The 21,826-nt window shown below is 41.7% G+C and overlaps 2 protein-coding genes across 3 annotated transcripts; one reads left to right on the forward strand and one right to left on the reverse strand.

Annotated features, from left to right (window-relative positions):
• The first annotated feature begins 217 nt into the window (after positions 1-217).
• On the forward strand, positions 218-5,773 carry LOC140571157 (transmembrane 4 L6 family member 5-like). 2 transcript variants are annotated; one of them, XM_072692664.1, is made up of 5 exons: positions 218-482; positions 3,547-3,603; positions 3,768-3,901; positions 4,810-4,985; positions 5,401-5,773. In XM_072692664.1, the coding sequence occupies exons 1-5, from the start codon at positions 306-308 to the stop codon at positions 5,514-5,516; spliced, it is 660 nt and encodes a 219-aa protein (XP_072548765.1). In that variant the 5' UTR covers positions 218-305; the 3' UTR covers positions 5,517-5,773. The 2 variants fall into 2 exon arrangements, with proteins under 2 accessions (XP_072548765.1, XP_072548766.1); XM_072692665.1 differs by having other exon boundaries at positions 4,810-4,992; positions 5,401-5,535.
• Positions 5,774-17,478: 11,705 nt separating this feature from the next.
• LOC140576817 (uncharacterized) lies at positions 17,479-21,740 on the reverse strand. The gene is made up of 8 exons (XM_072696451.1): positions 19,716-21,740; positions 19,260-19,634; positions 18,975-19,217; positions 18,752-18,846; positions 18,547-18,664; positions 18,025-18,108; positions 17,724-17,877; positions 17,479-17,600 (listed from the first exon to the last, which is right to left on the reverse strand). The coding sequence occupies exons 1-8, from the start codon at positions 21,738-21,740 to the stop codon at positions 17,479-17,481; spliced, it is 3,216 nt and encodes a 1,071-aa protein (XP_072552552.1).
• Between the last annotated feature and the right edge of the window lie 86 nt (positions 21,741-21,826).

The following is a 21,826-nucleotide window of genomic DNA, read 5'->3' on the forward strand; positions in this document are numbered from 1 at the left end:
CTTCACTAGTTCTTTGAAAATGTTATTATGGGATGGTCTGCACTAAAATAACACATTATAGCACTTAAAGGAGATTTTGGTAAATAAAGTGTATTCTGAGATGTATGTCCCCTGTCCTTACTGCACTACACATGTCCATCCCACCTAACCCTATTCCACCCAAGCCCCTCCCTCCGTCTTTACACTGACCACATGCTCTCAGCAGCCCTATAAACAGATAAGTGAGAAGAGACGCAGGGCAGAGAAGCTCTTCTACCACCGGCCTCTAGTCTCTAACCCTGGTCCTCAGTGGAGCTTCTCTCAGGATGTGTTTGGGAAGGTGCTCTCGCTTCATCGCCAGGTGTCTGTATCCTCTGGGGTTCCTCTCCATGACCTGTAACATAGTCCTGTTCTTCCCGGACTGGAAGACTGAATATGCGCTGAACCATCGTCTCACTCCAGAAGTCACGTACATGGGGGGTCTGGTTGGAGGCGGAGTCATGGTGAGCTTATTCATTTAAACCATTCTTACAAATAAAGACGCTTCAAAGGGTTCTTCAGGCAGCAGGAGCCATGGAGGAACCTCTGGTTGGTGATTTTGTAGAATCTGTTGCAGTGGTTCTATACAGCACCAAGAACAGTTTCACTGCTGATAAGTGACAGAACCCTTCTTCAGTACCATGTAGAACCCTTTTTCTCAGAGTGCATAAATAGAGTGAAAACCACCAGAACCTCATTGATGGGATTTCTGTTCTGCCTCTATTACAGTGATGTCATCAGTACAATCTGTCAGCTATGGGCCGCTGTGGTGTCATCTGCACAGCCAATCAGTTATCAGCTCGTTGTGATGTCATCAGTACAGTCTGTCAGATATTGGCCCATTGTGATGTCATCAGTACAGTCTGTCAGTTATTTGCCCGTTGTGATGTCATCAGTATAGTCTGTCAGATATTGGCCCATTGTGATGTCATCAGTACAGTCTGTCAGATAATAGGCCCGTTGTGATGTCATCAGTACAGTCTGTCAGATATTGGCCCATTGTGATGTCATCAGTACAGTCTGTCAGATATTGGCCCATTGTGATGTCATCAGTACAGTCTGTCAGTTATTGGCCCGTTGTGATGTCATCAGTACAGCTTGTCAGTTATTGGCCATTTGTGATGTCATCAGTACAGTCTGTCAGATATTGGCCCATTGTGATGTCATCAGTACAGCTTGCCAGTTATCTGCCCGTTTTGATGTCATCAGTACAGTCTGTCAGATATTGGCCCATTGTGATGTCATCAGTACAGCTTGTCAGTTATCGGCCATTTGTGATGTCATCAGTACAGTCTGTCAGATATTGGCCCATTGTGATGTCATCAGTACAGCTTGTCAGTTATCGGCCATTTGTGATGTCATCAGTACAGTCTGTCAGATATTGGCCCGTTGTGATGTCATCAGTACAGTCTGTCAGATATTGGCCCGCTGTGATGTCATCAGTATAGTCTGTAAGATATTGGCCCATTGTGATGTCATCAGTACAGCTTGTCAGTTATCTGTCCATTGTGATGTTATCAGTACAGTCTGTCAGATATTGGCCCATTGTGATGTCATCAGTACAGTCTGTCAGTTATCGGCCATTTGTGATGTCATCAGTACAGTCTGTCAGATATTGGCCCGTTGTGATGTCATCATTACAGCTTGTCAGTTATCGGCCATTTGTAATGTCATCAGTACAGTCTGTCAGTTATCGGCCATTTGTGATGTCATCAGTACAGTCTGTCAGATATTGGCCCGTTGTGATGTCATCATTACAGCTTGTCAGTTATCGGCCATTTGTGATGTCATCAGTACAGTCGGTCAGTTATTGGCCCGTTGTGATGTCATCAGTACAGTCTGTCAGATACTGGCCCTTTGTAATGTCATCAGTACAGTCTGTCAGATATTGGCCCATTGTGATGTCATCAGTACAGTCTGTCAGATATTTGGCCCATTGTGATGTCATCAGTACAGTCTGTCAGTTCTTGGCCCGTTTTGATGTCATCAGTACAGTCTGTCAGTTATCTGCCATTTGTGATGTCATCAGTACAGTCTGTCAGATATTGGCCCATTGTGATGTCATCAGTACAGCTTGTCAGTTATCGGCCATTTGTGATGTCATCAGTACAGTCTGTCAGTTATCGGCCATTTGTGACGTCATCAGTACAGTCTGTCAGATATTGGCCCGTTGTGACGTCATCAGTACAGTCTGTCAGATATTGGCCCGCTGTGATGTCATCAGTATAGTCTGTAAGATATTGGCCCATTGTGATGTCATCAGTACAGTCTGTCAGTTATTGGCCCGTTGTGATGTCATCAGTACAGTCTGTCAGATATTGGCCCATTGTGATGCCATCAGTACAGTCTGTCAGTTATTGGCCCGTTGTGATGTCATCAGTACAGTCTGTCAGATATTGGCCCATTGTGATGTCATCTTTACAGCTTGTCAGTTATCGGCCATTTGTGATGTCATCAGTACAGTCTGTCAGATATTGGCCCATTGTGATGTCATCAGTACAGTCTGTCAGTTATTGGCCCGTTGTGATGTCATCAGTACAGTCTGTCAGATATTGGCCCATTGTGATGTCATCAGTGCAGTCTGTCAGATATTGGCCCGTTGTGATGTCATCAGTACAGTCTGTCAGATATTGGCCCGTTGTGATGTCATCATTACAGCTTGTCAGTTATCGGCCATTTGTGATGTCATCAGTACAGTCGGTCAGATATTGGCCCATTGTGATGTCATCAGTACAGCTTGTCAGTTATTGGCCATTTGTGATGTCATCAGTACAGTCTGTCAGATATTGGCCCATTGTGATGTCATCATTACAGCTTGTCAGTTATCGGCCATTTGTGATGTCATCAGTACAGTCTGTCAGTTATTGGCCCGTTGTGATGTCATCAGTACAGTCTGTCAGTTATCTGCCATTTGTGATGTCATCAGTACAGTCTGTCAGATATTGGCCCGTTGTGATGTCATCATTACAGCTTGTCAGTTATCGGCCATTTGTGATGTCATCAGTACAGTCTGTCAGTTATTGGCCCGTTGTGATGTCATCAGTACAGTCTGTCAGATATTGGCCCATTGTGATGTCATCAGTACAGTCTGTCAGATATTGGCCCATTGTGATGTCATCATTACAGCTTGTCAGTTATCGGCCATTTGTGATTTCATCAGTACAGTCTGTCAGATATTGGCCCATTGTGATGTCATCAGTACAGTCTGTCAGATATTGGCCCGTTGTAATGTCATCAGTACAGTCTGTCAGATATTGGCCTGTTGTGATGTCATCAGTACAGTCTGTCAGATATTGGCCTGTTGTGATGTCATCAGTACAGTCTGTCAGATATTGGCCCGTTGTGATGTCATCAGTACAGTCTGTCAGATATCGGTCTGTTGTGATGTCATCAGTACAGTCTGTCAGATATTGGTCAGTTGTGATGTCATCAGTACATTGGATTTGAGATCATTCTCATTCAGAATCACTGTTGGGCTGCAGGAACTCACAGGACCAGTGGAACCCACATTCTCTCTCTGTGTTCCAGGTTCTAGTTCTGGCTTTCTACATTGACTTTAAAGGATGCTGTTCTAACCGTTGTGAGGTGAGTGCCCAACAAACCCCATGTTCACTCCTCAGTGCACACTTCTACCCTTCACATCTTGGCCCTGTCTCTGACTCGACTGCTAAGGCAGGAGGTTTGGAGGCAGATGGTCGGTCTAAAGAGGAACAGAACTCACACTGAAAACTAAACCATGTCTGTTGTAGAAGTTCCTGTCCATCTCCATTGCAGCAGGTGGGGTCGCTGGCGCCATCTACAGTTTCAAGGTGGCATTTGACGGGCTGGTGAACGGACCCTACTGCAGAGCTGGTTCATGGTGGGACAAACCTTATAAAGACAAGTAAGACATAAAAGAGCTTCACTGAACTGAACCATAAAATAATGTTCTCAAACACCTCCACCCTGAAGAGAATTCTTCTCCAGCCTGGAGAGCGTTCTTCTCCACTCTGAAGAGCGTTCTTCTCCACCCTAGAGAGTGTTCTTCTCCACCCTGGAGAGCGTTCTTCTCCACTCTGAAGAGCGTTCTTCTCCACCCTGGAGAGTGTTCTTCTCCACCCTGAAGAGAGTTCTTCTCCACCCTGGAGAGTGTTCTTCTCCACCCTGAAGAGCATTCTTCTCCACCCTGGAGAGCGTTCTTCTCCACTCTGAAGAGCGTTCTTCTCCACCCTGAAGAGCGTTCTTCTCCACTCTGAAGAGCATTCTTCTCCACTCTGAAGAGCGTTCTTCTCCATCCTGAAGAGCGTTCTTCTCCACCCTGAAGAGCGTTCTTCTCCACCCTGGAGAGTGTTCTTCTCCATCCTGAAGAGAGTTCTTCTCCACTCTGGAGAGTGTTCTTCTCCACCCTGAAGAGCATTCTTCTCCACCTTGGAGAGTGTTCTTCTCCACCCTGAAGAGAGTTCTTCTCCACTACGGAGACTGTTCTCAAACCCCTCAGTGTTCAGTCAGGTAAATGCTGTGCAGGTATGGACGGGAGGCTGAAACAGAGAGGGGCGGAGTTTTAATAAGTATATGGACACTGTCTCTATACCATCACATGATCACATGATCTAGATTCACCCAGATATTCCAGTCTGTGCTCATTTCCTCATGAGTTTCTATATTTTACCGCTTACAGATTATTGCTGTAGGTGAATTCTGGATGGAAAATGCAGCAGAAATATGCAGTGATATTTTGGGGAATCATATTTCATGATCATATTTAATAATGAAGGTTTGTGTGTTTGCTGATCTTTTATGTTGCTGTTTCAGATCTCTGAAGTATCTGCTGAACGTGGACCAGTGGGATCAGTGCTCAGAACCGGAGAACGTGGTGGCGCTTAACTCGAGTGCGTTCGGCTTGCTGGTGTTGGCCAGCAGCCTGGAGTTGGTCCTCTGCAGCCTTCAGCTGGTCATTGTTGTGGTCACCTACGTCTGCAAGACTGAAGGTAAACGGTAAGAAAGGCAGGACTCGGCCGACTTCTTAAGACTGGGATATTCAGAAAGAACGACTGGAATCCAATGAAACTGAGGGACTGATTTCCACTGAAAGCAGCCTCAGAGCCTCACCCCACCACCACCATGCTTCACAGTCAGTCACAGGGGCGTCCGTCTCCCACTAGAAGCAGTACACGCTCTGCTGTGCTGCCTCAGCGCTATGAGGGGCTCAATGGCTCTGGAGCTGTTACTGACTGTGTCGTCATTCAGTCAGAATTGAGAGTGAAAAGCGAAGCTGAAGAATCCAGTAAAGACCAGTTTTCACTGGGAACTGGTTTCAGAGGTGCTGTGTTAGACTCTGCAGGTATGAAGAAGCTTCCAGACCACACTTTAATATCCCTCATGCTTCTCCTCCCTTTCTTTCAGCGTGGGTGAAACTGCACTGCGCATGGTTGCCACAGGACGGTGAAGCAGCGCCCTCTGGAGGACACTGTGTGCTACTGAAGCCTGTCCAGGGTTTTTTAAATGAAATGGAGTTGTAACCTCTACAATCAGTGATTTATTAGTTATTGATCAGGCTGTACTTTCTGTTTACACTCTTACTCTCATAGTTTTAATACTGCAGAGGTATTTGGCCGCTGTTCTTCACTAACCAGTTTTGTGTTCCTAATATTGGTGGATTATGTAGATAAAGCACAGAAAAAATAGTAAAATTATTGCTTAAAAATAATGCAAGTATGTGTGTGTGTGTGTGTGTGTGTCTTAATTCTGCATGGGAAAAATCAGAGCAGCAGCTGTAAGAAACTTCACCAGGAAATATATTTAATATGTACTGAACTGAGAATCTAAATCAGAAAAGAGAAAATGATTGATTATCTATTTATTTATTTTTGAATCTGATTTTTGATAAAATCATAAGTTTGATTTCATGCTGAAATAAATAAACAGTAAACGAAAAAACACTAAAACTTGGACTAAAGGATATATCTAGTTCAACTCCTAAAGTCCCTAAACACTGTTCACCTGATTCACCTGATCTACAAAACACTGTTTTACTGCAGGGCTGCTCATACTCTCCTTATATGAGTGCTCTGCTAGAGGCTCTCTACCTCATGGCTTCATGGTCTCCTGTGTTCAGGTGCATTCACAAGTGTCAGTCTTTCAGTAATATGGAATATAAATAATGGTCTGCACTTTCTCCAAAGTCTAAACAGGCTGATCAAATGTAAGCATCCCAATTTAACATCCAGACTCGGTCATCATGCTCTTTGTCATAAGATGCAGCTTGTCACCAGAATGTTCCCTGGAGCCAGACAGGTGCTGCCACTATGGCTGTTGATAGATGGGCATATACCGCTTATGAAAGCTACATATGGTCTGATGCTGATCTGATCCTGGATGCCCAGGTTGATCTTTCTAAATCTTCAGGGTTCGTATCCAAATGAAGCAAGCTGCTGGTGGCGGTTCCTGGAGCAGTCTGTTTTCTTTAAGTCACTGGGCTCGGATCGGGGCTGCCGGATCACCTCAGCTGGATCACTGCGGCTGGATCTCCTGCAGGCTGAGCACTTCAGTAGATAACTACAGTTGATCAGCTCAACTCTTGGTCCATGTCCTGAGCACTAACACTCAATTTGGATCAAAGACTCTTTATTCTTCACATCTCAAAAGCTTCAATTAACAATGATTGTTTATTAACTAAAGTATTGATTTCTTTTACCTGTTGTGATCACAGTGTAGAGTGATTACTCCAGTCACATACTATATACCATTATGCTATATACCATTATACTTTATGCCATTATACTACATACCATTATACTATATACCATTATACTACATACCATTATACTACATACATTATACTCTATACCATTATACTATACACCATTATACTACATACATTATACTCTATACCATTATACTATATACCATTATACTACATACCATTATACTACATACCATTATACTACATACCATTATACTACATACCATTATACTCTATGCCATTATACTACATACCATTATACTACATACCATTATACTACATACATTATACTATATACCATTATACTACATACCATTATACTATATACCATTTTACTATATGCAATTATACTACATACCATTATACTATATACCATTATACTACATACCATTATACTCTATGCCATTATACTACATACCATTATACTACATACATTATACTCTATACCATTATACTCTATACCATTATACTATATACCATTATACTGTATACCATTATACTGTATACCATTATACTCTATACCATTATACTCTATACCATTATACTCTATATCATTATAATATACACCATTATACTCTATACCATTATACTGTATAGCATTATAGTCTATACCATTATACTATATACCATTATAATATACACCATTATACTATATATCATTATACTCTATACCATTATACTCTATACCATTATACTATATAGCATTATAGTCTATACCATTCTTGGTCCATGTCCTGAGCACTAACACTCAATTTGGATCAAAGACTCTTTATTCTTCACATCTCAAAAGCTTCAATTAACAATGATTGTTTATTAACTAAAGTATTGATTTCTTTTACCTGTTGTGATCACAGTGTAGAGTGATTACTCCAGTCACATACTATATACCATTATGCTATATACCATTATACTTTATGCCATTATACTACATACCATTATACTATATACCATTATACTACATACCATTATACTACATACCATTATACTACATACATTATACTACATACATTATACTACATACATTATACTCTATAACATTATACTCTATACCATTATACTATATACCATTATACTACATACCATTATACTCTATGCCATTATACTACATACCATTATACTCTATGCCATTATACTACATACCATTATACTACATACCATTATACTACATACATTATACTACATACCATTATACTACATACCATTATACTATATACCATTATACTCTATACCATTATACTCTATACCATTATACTCTATACCATTATACTCTATACCATTATACTCTATATCATTATAATATACACCATTATACTCTATACCATTATACTGTATAGCATTATAGTCTATACCATTATACTATACACCATTATACTATATATCATTATACTCTATACCATTATACTATATAGCATTATAGTCTATACCATTATACTATACACCATTATACTCTATACCATTATACTCTATACCATTATACTCTATGCCATTATACTCTATGCCATTATACTCTATGCCATTATACTCTATGCCATTATACTCTATGCCATTATACTCTATGCCATTATACTCTATACCATTATACTATATACCATTATACTATATATCATTATACTATATATCATTATACTATATATCAGTATACTCTATACCATTATACTACATACCATTATACTACATACCATTATACTACATACCATTATACTACATACCTTATACTACATACCATTATACTACATACCATTATACTCTATGCCATTATACTCTATACCATTATACTCTATACCATTATACTCTATACCATTATACTCTATACCATTATACTCTATACCATTATACTCTATACCATTATAATATACACCATTATACTCTATACCATTATACTCTATACCATTATACTCTATACCATTATACTCTATACCATTATACTCTATACCATTATACTCTATACCATTATACTCTATACCATTATACTTTATACCATTATACTCTATACCATTATACTCTATACCATTATACTCTATACCATTATACTCTATACCATTATACTCTATACCATTATACTCTATACCATTATACTCTATACCATTATACTCTATACCATTATACTCTATACCATTATACTTTATGCCATTATACTTTATGCCATTATACTCTATGCCATTATACTCTATGCCATTATACTCTATACCATTATACTCTATACCATTATACTACATACATTATACTACATACATTATACTACATACCATTATACTACATACCATTATACTACATACCATTATACTCTATACCATTATACTCTATACCATTATACTGCATACCATTATACTGCATACCATTATACTCTATACCATTATACTCTATACCATTATACTCTATACCATTATACTCTATACCATTATACTCTATACCATTATACTCTATGCCATTATACTCTATACCATTATACTCTATACCATTATACTCTATACCATTATACTCTATACCATTATACTCTATACCATTATACTCTATACCATTATACTTTATGCCATTATACTTTATGCCATTATACTCTATGCCATTATACTCTATGCCATTATACTCTATACCATTATACTCTATACCATTATACTACATACATTATACTACATACATTATACTACATACCATTATACTACATACCATTATACTACATACCATTATACTCTATACCATTATACTCTATACCATTATACTGCATACCATTATACTGCATACCATTATACTCTATACCATTATACTCTATACCATTATACTCTATACCATTATACTCTATACCATTATACTCTATACCATTATACTCTATACCATTATACTCTATACCATTATACTCTATGCCATTATACTCTATGCCATTATACTCTATGCCATTATACTCTATGCCATTATACTCTATACCATTATACTCTATACCATTATACTACATACATTATACTACATACATTATACTACATACCATTATACTACATACCATTATACTCTATACCATTATACTCTATACCATTATACTCTATACCATTATACTCTATACCATTATACTACATACCATTATACTACATACCATTATACTACATACCATTATACTCTATACCATTATACTCTATACCATTATACTCTATACCATTATACTCTATACCATTATACTCTATACCATTATACTATATACCATTATACTCTATGCCATTATACTACATACCATTATACTACATACCATTATACTCTATACCATTATACTCTATACCATTATACTCTATACCATTATAATATACATGATTATACTCTATACCATTATACTGTATAGCATTATAGTCTATACCATTATACTATATACCATTATAATATACACCATTATACTATATATCATTATACTCTATACCATTATACTTTATACCATTATACTCTATACCATTATACTCTATACCATTATAATATACACCATTATACTCTATACCATTATACTCTATACCATTATACTCTATACCATTATACTCTATACCATTATACTATATATCATTATACTCTATACCATTATACTCTATACCATTATACTCTATACCATTATACTCTATACCATTATACTCTATACCATTATACTTTATGCCATTATACTCTATGCCATTATACTCTATGCCATTATACTCTATACCATTATACTCTATACCATTATACTACATACATTATACTACATACCATTATACTACATACCATTATACTACATACCATTATACTCTATACCATTATACTCTATACCATTATACTCTATACCATTATACTCTATACCATTATACTGCATACCATTATACTGCATACCATTATACTGCATACCATTATACTCTATACCATTATACTCTATACCATTATACTCTATACCATTATACTCTATACCATTATACTCTATGCCATTATACTCTATGCCATTATACTCTATGCCATTATACTCTATACCATTATACTCTATACCATTATACTCTATACCATTATACTACATACATTATACTACATACATTATACTACATACCATTATACTACATACCATTATACTCTATACCATTATACTCTATACCATTATACTCTATACCATTATACTCTATACCATTATACTCTATACCATTATACTACATACCATTATACTACATACCATTATACTACATACCATTATACTCTATACCATTATACTCTATACCATTATACTCTATACCATTATACTCTATACCATTATACTATATACCATTATACTGCATACCATTATACTCTATGCCATTATACTACATACCATTATACTACATACCATTATACTCTATACCATTATACTCTATACCATTATACTCTATACCATTATAATATACATGATTATACTCTATACCATTATACTGTATAGCATTATAGTCTATACCATTATACTATATACCATTATAATATACACCATTATACTATATATCATTATACTCTATACCATTATACTCTATACCATTATACTATATAGCATTATAGTCTATACCATTATACTATATACCATTATAATATACACCATTATACTATATATCATTATACTCTATACCATTATACTATATACCATTATACTCTATGCCATTATACTCTATGCCATTATACTCTATGCCATTATACTGTATACCATTATACTGTATACCATTATACTCTATATCATTATACTATATACCATTATACCATATACCATTATACTATATACCTTTATAATATACACCATGATACTATATATCATTATAGTCTATACCATTATACTTTATACCATTATACTCTATACCATTATACTGTATACCATTATACTGTATACCATTATACTCTATATCATTATACTATATACCATTATACCATATACCATTATACTATATACCTTTATAATATACACCATGATACTATATATCATTATACTTTATACCATTATACTCTATACCATTATACTATATACCATTATACTATATACCATTATACTATATACCATTATACTATATACCATTATACTCTATACCATTATAATATACACCATTATACTCTATACCATTATACTGTATAGCATTATAGTCTATACCATTATACTATATACCATTATAATATACACCATTATACTATATATCATTATACTCTATACCATTATACTCTATACCATTATACTATATAGCATTATACTATATAGCATTATAGCCTATACCATTATACTATATACCATTATAATATACACCATTATAGTATATATCATTATACTCTATACCATTATACTCTATATCATTATACTCTATGCCATTATACTCTATACCATTATACTCTATACCATTATACTCTATACCATTATACTATATAGCATTATAGTCTATACCATTATACTATATACCATTATAATATACACCATTATACTCTATACCATTATACTCTATACCATTATACTCTATACCATTATACTCTATACCATTATACTCTAAATAATTATACTATATACCATTATACTCTATGCCATTATACTCTATACCATTATACTGTATACCATTATACTGTATACCATTATACTGTATACCATTATACTGTATACCATTATACTATATACCATTATACCATATACCATTATACCATATACCATTATACTATATACCTTTATAATATACACCATTATACTATATATCATTATACTATATACCATTATACCATATACCATTATACTATATACCTTTATAATATACACCATTATACTCTATATAATTATACTATATACCATTATACTCTATATAATTATACTCTATATAATTATACTCTATACCATTATACTACATACCATTATACTACATACCATTATACTCCATACCATTATACTCCATACCATTATACTCCATACCATTATACTATATATAATTATACTATATACCATTATACTATATATCATTATACTCTATATCATTATACTATATACCATTATACTACATACCATTATACTACATAGCATTATACTATATACCATTGTACTCTATGTAATTATACTATATACTATTATACTCTATGCCATTATAATATATACCATTATACTCTATACCATTATACTCTATATAATTATACTATATACCATTATACTATATACCATTATACTATATACCATTATACTATATACCATTATACCATTATACTACATACCATTATACTACATACCATTATACTATATACCATTGTACTCTATATACCATTATACTCTATACCATTATACTCTATACCATTATACTCTATACCATTATACTCTATAACATTATACTCTATACCATTATACTCTATACCATTATACTCTATAACATGTGCTATAACAGTGCTGGTCCGATCAGCAGAGGAGACGAGTCAGCATCCAGAGAAGAGGTGCAGCAGCTGACAGACTGGTGTAAAGTCAACAACCTTCACCTGAATGTAAACAAGACCAAGGAGATGGTTGTTGACTACAGAAGAGCACAGCACCACCACTCTTCACTTAGCAGTGACGGCTCCTCTGTGGACATTGTAAAGTTCCTTGGTTTCCACGTAGAAGAGAACCTCACCTGGACCCTGAACACCAGCTCTACAGCCAAGAAAGCCCAGCAGCATCTCAACATCCTCCGGAAGCTGAGAAAGGCCCGTCTTCCTCCACCCATCCTCTCCATCTTCTACAGACACCATAGAGAGCATCCTGAGCAGACCCTCCAATCGAATAGTGAGGACGGCTGAGATCATCAGAGCATCTCCCATCCATCATGGACATTTACACCACCTGCAGTATACGCAAACAGACAGCATTGTGGATGACCCCCCCCCCCTTCACACAAACTGTTCTTTCTCCTGCCATCGGGAAGAAGGTACCACAGCATCCAGTCCAACACAACTAGACTCTGCAACAGCTTCTTCCCACAAGCCATCAGACCTCTCAACTCCAGAGACTGAATGGATGGACTCCTCCATACACACACACACACACACACACACACATACACACACATGTTTTTGCACAGACCTGTTATTTATATTAAAGATAGCTGCTAGAGTACCACACTAACCTGTGCTGCTCTCTACTGGTATAAACACAGTATTGCACAACCCTACTTCCCACTACTGTCTCCGTCTCTGTCTTATTTATTCACACTTTCTAGTCTGCACTCTGGGTCTCGTCTGCACTGTCTGCACTGTGCTGTACTGTCTGTCTGCACTGTGCTGTACTGTCTGTCTGCACTGTGTTGTACTGTCTGTCTGCACTGTGCTGTACTGTCTGTCTGCACTGTGCTGTAGTGTCTGTCTGCACTGTGCTGTACTGTCTGTCTGCACTGTGCTGTACTGTCTGTCTGCACTGTGTTGTACTGTCTGTCTGCACTGTGCTGTACTGTCTGTCTGCACTGTGCTGTAGTGTCTGTCTGCACTGTGCTGTAGTGTCTGTCTGCACTGTGCTGTAGTGTCTGTCTGCACTGTGTTGTACTGTCTGTCTGCACTTGTGTTTCTGTCTGCACTGTGCTGTACTGTCTGTCTGCACTGTGCTGTACTGTCTGTCTGCACTTGTGTTTCTGTCTGCACTGTGCTGTAGTGTCTGTCTGCACTGTGCTGTACTGTCTGTCTGCACTTTTGTTTCTGTCTGCACTGTGCTGTACTGTCTGTCTGCACTGTGCTGTACTGTCTGTCTGCACTTGTGTTTCTGTCTGCACTGTGTTGTACTGTCTGTCTGCACTGTGCTGTACTGTCTGTCTGCACTTGTGTTTCTGTCTGCACTTGTGTTGTACTGTCTGTCTGCACTGTGCTGTACTGTCTGTCTGCACTTGTGTTTCTGTCTGCACTTGTGTTGTACTGTCTGTCTGCACTGTGCTGTACTGTCTGTCTGCACTGTGCTGTACTGTCTGTCTGCACTTGTGTTTCTGTCTGCACTGTGCTGTACTGTCTGTCTGCACCTGTGTGTCTGTCTGCACTGTGCTGTACTGTCTGTCTGCACTGTGCTGTACTGTCTGTCTGCACTGTGTTGTACTGTCTGTCTGCACTGTGTTGTACTGTCTGTCTGCACTGTGCTGTACTGTCTGTCTGCACTGTGCTGTACTGTCTGTCTGCACTGTGTTGTACTGTCTGTCTGCACTGTGTTGTGTAGCACCGTGGTTCTGGAGGAGCGTTGTTTGGGTTCACTGTGTATTCTGAATAAAGCTGAAATCACAATAAAGCCTCTTGACTTGACTTGGTATCACCACGTACTCTCAAGCACATGGCTCTGTTTGCTTGTCAGTCCTAGCCCCGCCTGTTTGTCAGTGATCCCACCTGTACCTCCTCTCTAGCCACGCCCCCTTGTTAGTCCCGGGTGTTCCTCGTTTGTCCCTGTGTAGAAGTACCCTTTTCAAACCTCCCTTGTCTGGTTAGTTGGCTTGGCCTGCCTGTTGGGGTTCTGTTTGGGTTCTGTTGGGGTTCTGTTGGGGTTCTGTTGGGGTTCTTAGTTTTAGTGCTTGTTATTTTGGCTTATCCTGTTTGTTGTGTTTGTTTAGTGTTAGTTTCAGTATTTAGATTATTTCCTCGGTTTATGTTCCTTTTCAGCTATAAATCAGCAGGGAGTCTTATATAATATTATATTATATAATATTATATTATATTATATTATATTATATGACTGAATTGTCAAAGATCTGGAAATGTGTTTTTATCACTAGTCAAATTAGACTGTTTTCCACCAATAAAGACTCAGGGGTCAATGTACCAGACTATACGGCTTAACATCCATAAGTTACATTATTGCATGAATTAAATGTTGATTAAATGATTAAGACATGAAGAGTGATTCAGAGTGGGATTACTCTGAAGTCTGAACTCTTCACCTGGTCTGTTGTACTGAACATTGGTGGAACCAGAAAGATGAAGCTCTAGAAGCTCCCTCACTGAATGTTCTTACACTGAATGGTTAGGAATACACCGCCTGATGCCCGAGACACTGTTTTACCACAGTTCTGAGATCATTTCATTACAACGCTGATGTGCTCCATGAGTGTAGTGTTATTCTGATGATAGACCCCCTGCATGAGGCAGGAGGAGAAACAGAATGACTGTCACTAAGAAATGACTTACAGAACATTTTATTGATCTTAGGAGGTGGAGGAGATGTCCTGGAGTCCTGATGACCTATATGCAGGAGTGTGGGATGGAGAACTCCAACATGGAGCTTTAGCTTTTCCCTGGAGTCTGCCCTGTGACGGAGCGATCACCGTGAAAGGAATTAGGGATGAGCTGCTAGCCCCCTTATTATAAGACCCCAGCTCAAACACACTCACACGGAAAGGAGCAGCAGAGGACAGAGACTCGGAGAGACGAAGGTGTGTGAGCAGAGACTGTGGCAGTGACCCAAGAGGACCCCCCGCTGCCCCTTCATTGAGCAGAGACTGTGAATCTCCACCAGTGTCCGAGGCCGGCCCAACCTGGCCAGGGTGGATGGCTGACCACCCTCGCCTGTTGGCTCCTTGCCCCAAACCTGGTCTTGTGCCCAATTATGTTCCTCCTGGCCCCAGGACAGAGATGCAGTGGTAGGGAGGGCACCCAGAAGTGCGAGCCACAGCGGCGGTCGAAGGCGACTTCACTTCTCAGCGGCGCCTCGTAACCCCGAGCTGCCACTGATCATGATGCCGCCATCGCATGCCCAGGAGGACACGCCACTGTGGCCGTCTCCTCCACCACTGCCGCCCCGTGTCCGGGAGGATGCAGAACAGCTGCAGGTTTCCGGGACTGCGCCACCCTGTGCCCTGGAAGACACGCTGGAGTCGGTGCTGTCTACAGCGGCGCGCCATGTGCCCCAGAGGACACACCACAACCGCTGTCTACTACTCTAATGACTCTGCGTGCCCTGGAGGGTGGGTGGGAGCCTCCATGGGTGCCTCCAGAACTGCCCAGTGCCACAGCGTGCCTGGACACAACACTGCTGCTGCATCAAGCTCCGCTGCAGGCATGTGTCCGAGAGGGCACGCTGGAGCTACAACCAGCAGCCCACATGTATGTCCAAAAAGGCATGCACAACCAGGCAACCATGCAGACTGGGCCTCGGGCAGCCACGGCTCCCGACGGTGACACCACCACCCTCCTGCCCATTCGTCTCCGGCCTTACCACCTGGCCTCGTCCTGTTCCTGTCCCAGCTGCTCCTGTCTCCATGCAAGGTGCCCTGATCCCTGTGCCAGCTCCTGCTCACATGGCGACTCCGTGGTAACTGTTCCTATGACTTCTCCAAAGATGTCCTGTCCTACACTTACTGGGTGGTTCCTGTCGTCTGCACAATCTACTGGACCAATGACTTTGATGGCCAGCTCCCAAAACTGTGTCCAGGCTGGTCTCACAGACAGTTGAACAGACTTTTCTTTACATTTGGACCCAATTTCCTCCCCAATTTTAGATGTCCTTATTCCTGATCTGGTGCCTATCCTTATCCCTGTTACTGTCTAACCTAAAACATAACCCCCAGTGAGCAAGCCAACGGCGACAGTGGCAAGGAAAAACTCCCTCAGAGCTGGAGGAAGAAACCTCGGGAGGAACCGAGACTCACATGGGGGACCGACCCATCCTCCTCTGATCAGAACTACTGATAAATTATTGATCATCACTGAACCACCAAATAAGTCTGTCTACTGTCTGGACCCCTGTCCAGTCTTCTGCTGTGTGATGTTTTCTGGTCCTCATGCCTCCTCCTATTCATGATGAGAACGAGAGACGGTACCTGTGGACGACGGTCTTGAGGTCATTACTTGGCCATAAAGCAGGACAGGCCAACGGCGAAGGCTTGCAGCGCGCTTAAGGGGGAGCTGTAGTCCAGGGCGAACGAGTCCTCGCCCATGCGACCAAACTGCATAAGAACCAAGTCCGCTGTGGAGACACAAGCAGAGAAGCCCATCATGAGTCAGAGAGAGTGCAGAGCTACGGCAGAGTGGGAGAGAGAGACAGATGGAGAGAATAGAGAAGAAAGCAAGTGAAGGCTGTTGAACTTACGTTTTTCAGGGCAGCTGAGCTGAAAGGTCTTAGAAGAGGGTATTTTAGCTCTTCCGTGGAAGTCAAGGACATACGCCTCTTTCTCCTTGTCCCACCGTGGAGCTTTATTCTGCAGTCTGATCTTGTGCTTACACGGCTCCTGCACTGGTTTCCCCTGTTAACAGTAAAAACACAGGAATATTAAGAGAACTCTCTAAACGACTCCTAAGAGTGACAAAGTCCCGATCATTTCAGAAGCGAGGATTTATAAGGAGTAATACTGATTACAGTACGGGAAGTGACTGAGACAGGGGGCTCTTACCTCTGAAGGCTTCTTCTTGCACATGCAGGGAAGGACGACTGTTGTCCTCTCTGAGACCTTCTTCCACCTCAGAAAGCTGTTCTCCTGCAGGTAGAACACACAGCATGAGTCAGTTGGGCAGAACCCAATACCAGTGTGTGTGTGTGTACAGTGTGTGTGTGTGTGTGTGTGTGTGTACAGTGTGTGTGTGTGTAGAGTGTGTGTGTGTGTACAGTGTGTGTGTGTGTACAGTGTGTGTGTACAGTGTGTGTGTGTACAGTGTGTGTACAGTGTGTGTGTACAGTGTGTGTGTACAGTGTGTGTGTGTGTACAGTGTGTGTGTGTGTACAGTGTGTGTGTGTACAGTGTGTGTGTACAGTGTGTGTGTGTGTGTGTGTACAGTGTGTGTGTACAGTGTGTGTGTGTGTGTGTACAGTGTGTGTGTACAGTGTGTGTGTGTGTACAGTGTGTACAGTGTGTGTGTACAGTGTGTGTACAGTGTGTGTGTGTACAGTGTGTGTGTGTGTAAGTGCATGTACTCACGTAGCGGATGGTAGCGAGCTCCTGCTCATTGTGCTTCTCCACTAGAGGGACTTCATGGCTCACAGCAGGGTTTGTTGGGTTGGCGTACAGCGTGAACTCCGTCTGGTTTTTATTGCACCTGTAAGAAACACAGAGAAGCTTTAGAACACGTGATCTGACCTACTGAGAGAGGGGGACTGGACTTCTGTCAGAAACCTCTACGTACCTCAGCAGACCCACAGCACTCCCACCATCCACAGACTCGCCTAACTGCAGCTCAAAGGTGTTCCTGTGGTCCACCTTCCTCGCCACCATCAACAGCTGCTGAGGAAGAGGAGAAGAGAGAGAGGTTAGAGTTCACTAAGATGCTGTAGAGTTAAATAGTGATTGGTCTCGGCCACAACAGGATGTGAATCCTCCACCTCATGACTGTCCATCATATCACTGACCTCTTTGCTGTCGTCTCCCTCCTGGAACATTCGGTAGGTGGGACCGCCCTTGTTCCGCCTGTCCCGCTCCACGCAGCACTTTACCATGTTGCCCACTGGACGCGGCTGCCGCAAGATCTCCTGCAGCTTGTCCACCTTGCTGCTTTGAGCCTCTTTTTGAGCCTCCGAGTTCTCTGAGGGCTCTCTCTGCAGCTGGGCTTCCTCAGGACCAGTGCTGCTCTCCTGGTCCACCACACTGTCCTCCTCAGTGGAAGATGTGGAGGAATCAGCAGGGGCGGGAGGTACGGGCTCCTCCTCAGGCTCTGGGATGGCGTTGAGGGGCTTCACGCTGATGAACCGGGGTCCTCCACTGGAAGAGGCCGGCTTGGCCTGCTCGTTCTCCAGCTCAGGGTTCTCCTCCTTCTTTTCCTGAGATGAGAACCCGGTTCTCCTGTTCCCTCTGAAGCCCCTGCGACGAGCTCCCTCCTCCGCCGCTCTGAAGAGACGCTCTCCTGGAGCGAACATCTTCTTCAGCAGCTCCCTCTTCCGCTGCCTTGCTTTCTCCATGTGCTCCTGCCTGGCCTCCTGGATCTTCTGGGCCTCCAGCTGCCTCTCTTTGGAGTCGTCCTCCTCCACCTTGTGCTCCGCCTCTTCCTTCCTTTCTTGATCCTCAGATACCGCCTCTGTCTGCCTCACTTCCTGTTCTCCCTCCACCTCTTTCTTTACCTCCTCCTGCTCTCCCACTCTTTCTCTCTGTCCCACCTCCTCCTCTCTCTCCATCTCCCTCTTTCTCTCCTCCATCTTTCTCTCCATCTCCCTCTTTCTCTCCTCCTCTCTCTCCATCTCCCTCTTTCTCTCCTCCTTTCTCTCCATCTCCCTCTTTCTCTCCTCCATCTTTCTCTCCATCTCCCTCTTTCTCTCCTCCTCTCTCTCCATCTCTCTCTTTCTCTCCTCCTCTCTCTCCATCTCCCTCTTTCTCTCCATCATTCTCTCCATCATTCTCTCCATCATTCTCTCCATCTCCCTCTTTCTCTCCTCCATCTTTCTCTCCTCCATCATTCTCTCCATCTCTCTCTTTCTCTCCTCCATCTTTCTCTCTATCTCTCTCTTTCTCTCCTCCTCTCTCTCCATCTCCCTCTTTCTCTCCTCCATCATTCTCTCCATCTTCCTCTTTCTCTCCTCCATCTTTCTCTCCATATCCCTCTTTCTCTCCTCCTCTCTCTCCATCTCCCTCTTTCTCTCCTCCTCTCTCTCCATCTCCCTCTTTCTCTCCTCCATCTCTCTCTTTCTCTCCTCCTCTCTCTCCATCTCCCTCTTTCTCTCCTCCATCTTTCTCTCCATCTCCCTCTTTCTCTCCTCCATCATTCTCTCCATCTTCCTCTTTCTCTCCTCCATCTTTCTCTCCATATCCCTCTTTCTCTCCTCCTCTCTCTCCATCTCCCTCTTTCTCTCCTCCTCTCTCTCCATCTCCCTCTTTCTCTCCTCCATCATTCTCTCCATCTCCCTCTTTCTCTCCTCCATCTCTCTCTTTCTCTCCTCCTCTCTCTCCATCTCCCTCTTTCTCTCCTCCATCTTTCTCTCCATCTCTCTCTTTCTCTCCTCCTCTCTCTCCATCTCTCTCTTTCTCTCCTCCTCTCTCTCCATCTCTCTCTTTCTCTCCTCCATCATTCTCTCCATCTCTCTCTCTCTTATCTCCTCTCGCTCCATCTCCTTCTTTCTCTCCTCCTCTCGCTCCATCTCCCTCTTTCTCTCCTCCTCTCTCTCCATCTCCCTCTTTCTCTCCTCCATCATTTTCTCCATCTCCCTCTTTCTCTCCTCCTCTCTCTCCCTCTCTCTCTTTCTCTCCTCCATCATTTTCTCCATCTCTCTCTTTCTCTCCTCCTCTCTCTCCATCTCCCTCTTTCTCTCCATCTCTCTCTTTCTCTCCTCCATCTTTCTCTCCATCTCTCTCTTTCTCACCTCCTCTCTCTCCATCTCCCTCTTTCTCTCCTCCATCTTTCTCTCCATCTCCCTCTTTCTCTCCTCCATCTTTCTCTCCATCTCCCTCTTTCTCTCCTCCATCTTTCTCTCCATCTCTCTCTTTCTCTCCTCCTCTCTCTCCATCTCCTTCTTTCTCTCCTCCTCTCTCTCCATCTCTCTCTTTCTCTCCTCCATCTTTCTCCCCATCTCTCTCTTTCGCTCCTCCTCTCTCTCCATCTCTCTCTTTCTTACCTCCATCTTTCTCTCCAGCCGGTCCTCACCCCTCCTCTCCTCCTCACTCCAACGCTCCATCTGCACCACCCTCTCCTTCATCTCCTTCAGCTGCCTCCTCAGGACCTCCTCTCTCTCTCTCCACTCCAGCTGCTCCTCCTCTCTCTCTCTCTGGATCTGCTGAAGGAGGAGCAGGCTCTCTCTCTCCACGTTGGACAGCGCTCTCTCTCTCTCTCTCTTCAGGGCTGTCTGCTCTCTCCTCTCCTTCATCTTCTGGAGTGTTTCCAGCTCCTGCTTCTCCTCCCTACTCAGCTCCATCCATTTGCTCCACCAGTCCTTTTCTCTCCTCTGCTGCATCTCTCTCTCCCACTCTCGCTGCCTCCTCCTCAGGTCCAGGCTCCTCTCCTCTGCCTCCATCTTCTTCAGCTTCCTCTTCAGCAGCTTCAGCTTCTTCTCCGACTTCCTCCTCTCCGTCTGAAGCCGGTGGAACCACTCTTCCTCCCTCTGCCGCTCCAGGGCTCGGCTGGCATCGCGGCAGCTGGAGAATTTGGAGCAGAAGTTGCTCCAGAAGCAGCGCAGCTCTCGAACCCACTGCATCTGTCTCAGTCCAGCTGTGTCTCCGGACGTCCGGATTTCTGCTGGAAAAGAGGGAAAGAGTTCTGATGAAAACCAACATTTCAACA

The sequence above is a fragment of the Salminus brasiliensis genome, chromosome 1, assembly GCF_030463535.1.
Source record: "Salminus brasiliensis chromosome 1, fSalBra1.hap2, whole genome shotgun sequence".
Taxonomy (NCBI): Eukaryota; Metazoa; Chordata; class Actinopteri; order Characiformes; family Bryconidae; genus Salminus; species Salminus brasiliensis.